Genomic DNA, 9,685 nt, shown 5'->3' with positions numbered 1-9,685 from the left:
ACATGCGCTCCGCATAGGGTATCATTCACAAAGCTTTTAGTGCTGCTGCTGCTGGGCTCTCTGAATCATAGGGCTATTTCAGTGGTGCCTGGTGGGATGCAGGTCTTGTGGCACAAGGGTAGTGAAACTCAATGCTTCCTGAGTGCAGTGAGATGCCAAGTTGGGGAACCAGCTTTATCTGAGTGTGCTCCAGCAATAAGATTTGCTTGGTCATTATTGCTCTTGGCTGGATACTGGCCATTTCTGTGGCCTCCAAGGTCACCACTGGGCTCTATCACAAGTCCCTTCTCTGATCGCTGCAGTCTCCGGGAGTCCATTGCTCATTTTCTTCAAAATGAGGAGCCCCCTTCTGTTTACCTGTGACCTGTTTTTCATGCCTGAGAAATGTTCTCCAATTCTGGTAAACTTATTTCTTTCTCAGAGATTTCTATAAAGCCATAATGTACTCTGTACTCTGACAACTGCCAGGTCGGTGATGTGCAGCAGCAGCCCTGCATGCCTGGGTGCCTCAGGTATGCATCTTGTGGGGTGAAGAGAGTAACGAGCACTTCTGATTCATTATTCAGTTTCCATGGTAGTAAAGACGGAGGGTGAGATATGCACAGTTTTGGAGTTTTCATCCCTGGAGCATCTAGCTGGCCACACACCTCTGGAGCTGTTAATGCTTTCTTCACCTTTTGTTTTACGAGCCTGGGGTGTGCAGTGCAGAGGCCCTGTGTGGGTGGCTGATGGTGTGCTGCAGGGGCACGAGATCAGGACACTCACACCCAGCAGTTTCCTGGTATTGTACAAGTGTTAGAAGAAGCCTGCTGAGCCCATGGTGGTGACTGCGATCACTGGCACTGGAGGGTGTAACTGCACATGTGCACAGCTACATCTGCTTACAAAGGTGAAGGAACCCCCATGCTGCTATTTGCCGCAGTGGCCTCCCAACATTGTGTATGGCTGCAGGGACACAGACCTCTGTTTGGGACATGGAGGAGGGCATGTGTCATGCACAGTGTGCCATGACATGCTGCAGTGTCATGAAGGCTGTTTTGGGATATGTTAAACCATCCTGACAATGATGATCTGAAACAGCTTAAGTCCACCCCAGTCCATGAAGCTGCACAAGAGCAGCAGATGCCCAGAAATAAGGCTGTCAAGATATTCCTGTGGTCTTATTTGGTTTAAGACAACTAAAAAACTGTGTCTTGAGAGTTACCTGGTTTAGGATTTGTGGTAATAATTCCCATAACACTTTTCATCTATCCTAACTAGTTACTTGTTTGATCAAAAAAGCAGCACATATTGTATTTGAAAACTGAATTGGGTAATGGCTGACTCTTTAAATGCAAATATGCAAGAGATACTCCTTCCCGGGTCCCACATTACTGGCACTGAACAGGCAGTAAATGAGTGGCCATCAGCTGGAAAAAAGTTGAGTCTAATAGACTTGCCATTCTGAGCTCGGTGGCGGTGGAAAGTCCTGGATGTGTGGCTGCAAGGAGCTAAGGGGTAATATAGCTCCAGGTCAGTGATTTCGAGGCTGATGGGCCAAATTTTAACTATTGATAAATGCAATTCAGTCTTGAATTCTGCATACAGTGAGGGTGAGCTGTAACTCAAAAAGGAGATTGGAAACACAGTGGCTTGTCTGGTCAGCATGGTGGCATATAGTAACGGATAGGGGAAAAAAATCCCACATCCCTCATGCAATGCAGTATGGAGATATATGTATGTATGTATATACATACATGCATGCTGACAAACACTACTTAGCTGGTTTCCACCAAAGTACTATTAGCAATCCAGGTGTTTCGGGGAGAGATGGCTGACTGGCCACAACACAGTCGGGGTGCTCACACGTACAGCTGTTTCGAGATCCTGCATGTTTAGGATCTCTTGGTTTTCAGACACAGCAGTTTGGGGAGCAGAAGGCCGCACAGCACCGACAATCCCCTTGTCCACTTGAAGGGGCTAGAGATAAAATGCTCCGAGTTTGATGTCCCATGCCTGAACCCCCGTCCAGCTCAGCACAGTCAAGTGCCACACTCTTGGGAAGGTTATCCCTCCTTGTTTTCCTGTAAGTCATCTTCCTGTCCTTCAGTGCTGCTACTTCTGACTTACACGTCTGAGCAGCTGTTTCAAAATCACCAGTACTGCCTCTGTGCCAGGCCCCCCGGCCTTTCCCTGCGCAGCCCGTGGCAGCAGCACCGCTCCTGCTCAGGGGGGACACGGAGTCATGGCACACAGCCACAACAAAACGCCCCCGACGCCGGCTCGTCAGGCCTGTGCAGACGGACAGACAGCGACGGGCCACGAGGCGTGAACAGGGGGCGATGCCAAAACCGCGGCTTTAGAGCAGCAGAAGGCGCCCTGGCAAAGGGAGCAGCGCCGGGCAGGAGGTGCGGGGCTGGGCAGGGACCGCCCGCGCCGCCGTCGCGCCCCGACCTGACGCGGCTGCCAGCTGCTTGTGCTGCCCGCCCGGCTGAGGGGCTGCATCGCCCACAGCAGCCCGCGACCCGCCGGCGTAGGCCTGGGGCCGGCCGAGGGGGCACGCCCGGGGCTGCCAGGCCGAGGCGGCCGCGCAGGGAGGCGGCGGGAGCGGCCCGACCGGGCGCTGCCAGCCGCACCCGGCGCCTCGCCTCGCCTCACCGCGCCGCGCGGGCGGGCCCCACCGCGGGCAGGCCCGGGCCCGGGCCCGGGCCCGGGCCCAGCCCCGCCCGGCCCGGCCCGGCCCCGCGGGGGGCGGCCCGGCGCGGCGCGGCCCGGCGGCACGTGGTGGCGGCGCGGCCCATGTGACCGGCCCTCCCCGGCCGCCGCGGCTCATCCCCCGCCCGGCCCGAGTCCCCGCCCGCCTCGCCCCCAGCGCAGCGCAGCGCTCTCCTGCGTGCAGCAGCCCCGCACCGCAGGCAGCCGCCGCCGCCCCGGGACCCGGCGCCATGGTAAGGGTGGCGCGGCGCGGCCGAGCGGGGAGGGCGGCGGGGGCGGCCCGCGGGAGCAGCGGCAGCGCGGCCCGGCGGGGCGCGGGGCTGAGCGGAGCTGAGCTGAGCAGGCCCGGCCCGGCGCGGCCCGGCCCCGCGGCCTCCGGCGGCCATTTTAGTCTAATTTTAGCCGGGTGCGGGGGGAAGGGGCGGTGGGAGCGGCCGCGGGGCAGGAGCGGGCGGCGGGGCGGGCCGCGGCGGGGCCGGGCGCTGGGGCCGGGGCCGGGCGGGCGGCGCAGCGCTCCCTGCGGCATCGCCCGGGCGTGCGGGCGCCCGTCTGTGCGTGTGTCTGTCTGTCTGTCGGTGTCTGTGAGGGGCGGGGGTCCGGCCGCCGCCGGCGGGCGCGGGCAGAAGGGCTGCCGGCGCCCCCTCGGGGGAAGCCGCTGCTGCGGCCGCGCCGGGGCCCGGGCCCGGGCCTGGGCGGAGGAGTGTCCCCGGCCGGCGGGGGAGCGGTCGGCTGGAGGCGCCGGCGCTGCTGGGGCCGGAGGGGGGGTGGCCGGGAGCGGGGCTGGAGGACGCGGGGCGGCGGGACGGCCGTTCCCCGGAGGCGACCGCGGACCCCGCGAACAAAGCAGGGAAAGGGGGCAGGCGGGCTCCCCCGGGGACAAAGCCGGCGGCTCCCAGCGAGCCGCGCACCTGCCTTTCCCCGGCAGCCTGCTCTGGCAGCGCCCGCCTTCTCGGGGGGGATTGTTGGACCGAGAGCAAGGGCGCTGCAGATGGGTTTCGCTCGCTCGCAGTGGGGTTTGCTAAATTATCTTCTCGTTGCTGTGAGTTCCCCGTTTGCCCTGTCAGTGTTTTGTTGTCTTGCTGTTTTAGGCTCGCGTTTTGAACGGCTTGCGAGCCTTACGGGGAGCTGAACACATCGTAACTGGTATTTTTGTGTGAAGGAACATCGGTTAAACAATACTCGTGCAGCAGCACGAAGTAGAATTCAGGAGTTTTTAAAGCTCGGTGCTGAAGCTGACACAATGCAGAAAACATTTCTGCTGCTTGTAGAGCCTTACATCACCCAGCAAAATGAGAGTCATGACAGTGCTGGATGTAAGCTGCTGCTGTAGCATTTGTTCCACTGAGAAAAAACCCAACACCACCACCACCCCACCCCCCCAACCCAAAACTATGAACTCCTCTCCTATGTTCAGTTACCACCCTCCCCACTCTCCCCCTCCCCTCAAATAAGCCAAATGTGTGATAAGGCAGTGGAAAGCTGCTTGAGTAGTGCAGTTGTGTGCCTCGTTGTAAAAAACCTGCTATCCAGAATCACAGCTGAAGATGCTGAGATCTGCAACAAGAGAGTACAGAATTTACATCTCCTTTATATCTTCTGCTCCAATCCTGCAAAGATTACTAAATTCATAGTGTGTTCAGGTTGAGTAGAGTATTCTTATTCTTATGGCGGCAGGCAGACTTCTTTATCTAGCACTGTGGGCTATCATCTTTTCTGGTGAGTGTTAATTTTTGCTGTTTAAATTATTCCTTTAATCTCATTTTACAGGCTTCTGGAGTAACAGTGAATGATGAAGTCATAAAGGTTTTTAATGACATGAAAGTAAGGAAATCTTCAACCCCAGAAGAGATTAAAAAAAGAAAGAAAGCTGTTCTCTTCTGCTTAAGTGATGACAAAAAACAAATAATTGTAGAGGAGTCAAAGCAGATATTGGTTGGTGACATTGGAGATACCGTGGAGGACCCCTATACAGCCTTTGTGAAGTTGCTACCTTTGAATGATTGCCGATACGCTTTGTATGATGCCACATACGAGACAAAGGAATCTAAGAAAGAAGACCTGGTATTTATATTCTGGTGTGTAATAGCGAAGCTTGCTGCTAAAAGCGTGTTCTGGAGTTAACACTGGGTGACTGAATAACTGTTCTGTTGTGGTTTTCTTCTTTCCTTTAAAGGGCTCCTGAAAGTGCACCTTTAAAAAGCAAGATGATCTACGCAAGCTCTAAAGATGCCATTAAAAAGAAATTTACAGGTATGGGCCTAAAAATGTTTTGCTCATTAATTATAATGCTGTTTAGATGTTGAGGTTCTCACAGGTACATTGTTGTCCGTCTGTCTTTCAGGTATTAAACATGAGTGGCAAGTAAATGGTTTGGATGATATTAAGGACCGTTCAACACTTGGAGAGAAATTGGGAGGCAACGTGGTAGTGTCACTTGAAGGAAAACCCTTATAAAAAGACAGACAAGTGCCATCTGGATCTAAGGAGCTTCCATTTCTGCAGCTCGTTCAATTGGAATAGTATTAGTCTCCCCGTCCCCTTCCCTCCTCAAAAAATAAGTCCCTTCCCTAATGCCCCTGAAGGAGATGTCATTGTTAAGCAGTCTACCAGTGATTGCCATTAGACTGTTTAATCCTGGTAGTTTTATGTAGGATCCAAGGAATGCTTTCACGTCATACTCTTAGCCAAAACTGACGTTGCAGGCGTTCCTTGCAACATGTACAATGAATGTGATAGTTAATGTGAATAGTCTAGCAGACAGCAAAGGGTAAGCTAATTGAATGCCTTGAAAGTATTGTCCACTGGTCGGATGGTAGACTCTATACAGTATTACTTACAGTTGCACTTGATTGCAGTTCCATGAGGCTCTTGTGCATTCATACACCTCACCTGCCTTGACAAGCCTATTTTTGTGACATGGCAGCACACAACACTATGCATTTGAAGCACTTTTTTGTAATATGTTTGACCCGCCCCCCCCAAAGGAATGCCAATTAAGTTGCTGTAACTGTGTCATCAGATTATTGTAGTACCTCAGTTTCATTCCTGTTACATGCATATCTTTATAAATGAAGTAGCTGTTATGATGCCTTTTGTTTTCCATTGAATGTACACTACTGAACAGGAGTAGAAGTTACCTGTTTACCATGTGAGTCTTGAAACACTAAAGTTTTGTAAAACATCAGTCATAGTGGCAATTTCTGTATTAAAAAGAGCCTTAAATGGAACATTGTTTTTTGAGATCAAAAAATGGCCACGCTGCAATAAAACTTGTGGCTTATTACAGAACGTTGCCTTGTTTTCATTGGAAAATACAGTTTTTAAGTATGTTTAATTTAAGCATATTTCAGATAACTTCCATGGAAAGTATTGTAAAGATAAACAATCATTAATCTCAGATAATGCAAGTTGTTCATTCCTAATCATGATTTAGGCACAGCTTTACAATACTTTGTGGCTCTGTTCTGATCATTCGATCATTCTGATCCTAGTTTACCATTACAGTGAAGAAGCTACCACTACTAGAGACCATTAGTTCCATGAAACACTTGCGTCAGAAACATAAAAATACAAAGTAATTAAACACATGGCGTGTTTCATACCTGAATGTTCTTAAAGTTCTACATGTCAGAGTAAAACCTTGCATGAAATCTTAACACCTCACCATCTTTTTTGGTAAGATGATGTGTAATGACATTATATGCAAAATATGAAGCTGGTAGATATTTTTGTTTCTTGAGTGTTGCAGTTAAGACAGACTTGGTACAAGAAATAGCCTAAATGAACCGTTCTACTTGTTAGCTTCTATGTAAATAGAACTGGAAAGTGTTTGCCACTACCAAGGCTTGCACTGGGGACATGTTTTGGCTGGGAGCCAAATAATGCTCTCCTTATAGAGAATTTGATCTGCTCTGTGTGAGCAATCCTCCGTTAGCCAGAGCTATTTATGGCAAACACATGCTTTTGTATCTTGTCATCGTTCTCCACAAATGGCAAAACTGGACATGATTCTCCTGGTATGCATAAAGGAGCGCTGTTAGGGAGCCACTTGCAGCTGAACTGTACATGCTGCTAGAAGGAATGCTCTTCAGCATTACCTTACTTTAAAAAGTTGGTAGAGTAGAACTGTGGAGCTTTTAAATATGGGTCCTTTATGTTCAGTGCATAGCCCTTTTTCAACAAGGAAACAGATAATCAAAATCTTTTTTTTTTTTTTTTTTTTAATAGTTGAAATAACCTCGTGGTACTATGTTTAGGCTCTCTTGTCCTGTAGAACTTTAAGACTTTGTTTCAGGCTTCTGGCTATCCCTATGACTTGCACACCTCATTGTGTTAGCTGTTCTATGTAGACTAAACTTTACTAGCATTTAACTAAAAAGGCATGATGACCACTGACTTACTAAGTGTATTAATGAGTCTTGGTTTTGTTCTACAAAACTCTCCTTTCAGGTACCTTTTAAGGTTGAGAAGTAACTGATGGTATGCATGTTGTCTAGATAAAAAAAAAAATCTTTTTATTCCTCAAAATAGTCTATTTCTGATTATTCACGTTGTGTGCAAAGCCCAGTTTAATGTAAAGATCTACTTTGTGCTTTATGTTTGACTTGAGTTCAGTACAGTATAATGAAATGATCTTTTAACTGATTTTTCACAAGGTATAAATGGTTTCTTTAGAAAAAGCCAAAACTGAAAATGTTAAATTTTAATAAACCATTTGGATTTCATTTTAGACAGTAACTTTTTTAAGCAGTACTGTGTTTAAAATTATTGTTTGTCTCTGCTGCAAACAGTCTGGAAAGATGTCTGTGGCTTCTAAGTTGAATATTAAAGGTTACTTTTTTTAAAGAAAAAAATTAGCTTAGGTGTATATTCACTCAGTCCAAGTAGATATAAAAATGAAGCACAAACTGTATTTATGTTAAGATTCCTACCAAAACAAGTTTTGGATCCAAAAGGATCAGCCTGCCTTCAGTTTGTTCTTGAAATGACTGACTGACTGATGTGAGGTCCAATTCAGATGGCTTGCTTTTAAAAACAAAAAAAACCCCAATAAAGTGCTACAGAACTGTTACTGTTTGAATGATAAAACAAATGAGAGACAGCTGGCATCTGTTCCAAAATGGTTTGTCAGCTGTTGTTTTCTGTCATTATGCAAAATGGTGAGGGCCTCATTGTGATCGAGAAGTGGAGGAAAATCCTCTCGAGTATCTTCTGTGTATCTCCGTGTAGATGTGACTTTTGGGTATCTTGGCTTCAGTTATTTTATTGATAAAGAAATGTTAAATAAAATTTTCATGAGAATAGCTTGTGCAGAAATGGCATTTTTCTTCTAAAAAAACCCTTCAAAACCAGCAGTTGTTTTGTTTGATTTGGTAAATCCTGGAAGAGGTATAGACATACGGGTTTGATTTCTCCAAAAAGGGAAATCGGTCCAAGACAAGGGTGAGTAGCTGAGGTTTATGCTTGTGGCGATGTTAGAAATGCAAAGCTTAAATTTGTACGGACTTGAGTGTAAGAATCACTCCTAATCAGATTATTAAATGAATTTTGAATATGTTCAGTTAAACCCCAAAGTGTTTTGTAAAGTGGAAGAGTCTTTTTCTGCTGTACCATTCCCTCAGAACAAGTGATGGAATACAGCAATTGCCACAATTTGATAATAAGCTTTACTCTCTTATGCCAATTCCAGTATAAACCAAATTTTCATGTCTGCCTATTTTTTATAAACTTCTGTAAGTTCCCCTTAGTTTGTGGTGGCGAGTTAATGATTGTAGAGTGAAAACATGGCACTAATGGTGGATGAAAGATCATCAATGTAGCACCTGTCTATAAGTATTGAATTTCTTTGAAATATTTCTGATTTTGAAAACCTGGTATAAATAAAATTAATTTAAATGTCTTCAGATGTTGAGTTTTTTTGTCTGCCAGGCAGCCCCTACATGAATTGCTTTGCTGTTGTCTTTGGATTGGGAGCAGCCCAGCCGCTGAAAGGAGAGATGTGTGGAATACATGCATTTTTGTGATGGGTTTCACCTAACAGCCCATTCAGTTCAATACCCAGCTGTAGCAAAAGCCAGCAGCATTGGCTCTGGAGATAGGTAGAAGTTTTTAGTGGGTTGATGCTGGATAACCTTTTTCTTGTGTTGGGTCCCAGCTTGTACGTTCAGAAAAATAGACTTAAAAAGGTAGCAAAAAGTATGTTTACACTGACAAGTCATTCTGAATACTCGAAAGTGAGCTGATGCAGTGTGAAAAAGGTGACTCCATGGAGAATGATCAAAAGATTATCCTTCTGGTATCAGTGGTATCTTTCAATGTAAAATTTCTTGGATCTAGGAATAGCTTAACTGGAAGAGAGTTAATTTTGTGAACAAAGCTGTCAAGAAACAGCTTCCTTGGATTCTTTAGAGAAGGCTTTCACACTGTAGATTAACCATCTTTTTGGTGTTTACCTAACGTAAGCTTTCTATGTGGCTGTAGGGGACATATATGAGAATATGCATTAAAAATGAGTGAAAGCTCTCTTTATTAAATTAAGTATTTTTATGCAAATCACTGCTTAGTTAAAAAATGTTCTATTCTTACTATATATTCAGTGCTTGATACTGGATACTATTGAATTTAGGCATTTCCTTACCTCACCTCCCATGCTCATTAAATCTGCAGTAACCCCTGTACATCTTACTACTCCTTGCATTGCTTATCTGTGCAATCTACTAATAACATCTGTGAAAAAAACCCCAACAACTAAAGTGAAAAATTAAAGCCTTTCACAGGAAATTCGAACAGGTAACAACACAATTGATGTTGTTTATTTGATGATTTGATAGATTTATCTTTTTATATTGTAAGGCTTACAGCAAAAATGTGTGCTATTTGAAGGCACTCAAAGTACTTTTGATGTCTTTTTTATATCTCATTGTAGGTAAATATTTCTGTTGTCAGGTTTGTAGCTACTTAGAAAACTCATGATTGGAAAAGAAACTTGAAG

The 9,685-nt window shown here is 46.5% G+C and overlaps 1 protein-coding gene across 1 annotated transcript; it reads left to right on the top strand.

Annotated features, from left to right (window-relative positions):
• The first annotated feature begins 2,790 nt into the window (after positions 1-2,790).
• Positions 2,791-8,593, top strand: CFL2 (cofilin 2). The gene is made up of 4 exons (XM_074868275.1): positions 2,791-2,927; positions 4,462-4,769; positions 4,868-4,944; positions 5,036-8,593. Exons 1-4 carry the CDS (start codon positions 2,925-2,927, stop codon positions 5,146-5,148), a joined length of 501 nt encoding a protein of 166 aa, XP_074724376.1. The 5' UTR covers positions 2,791-2,924; the 3' UTR covers positions 5,149-8,593.
• The last annotated feature ends 1,092 nt before the right edge of the window (positions 8,594-9,685 follow it).

Source organism: Strix uralensis, chromosome 4 (genome assembly GCF_047716275.1).
Source record: "Strix uralensis isolate ZFMK-TIS-50842 chromosome 4, bStrUra1, whole genome shotgun sequence".
Classification (NCBI taxonomy): Eukaryota; Metazoa; Chordata; class Aves; order Strigiformes; family Strigidae; genus Strix; species Strix uralensis.
Note: the sequence above shows the minus strand (reverse complement) of the source record. Positions and strands in the feature narration are given on the sequence as shown.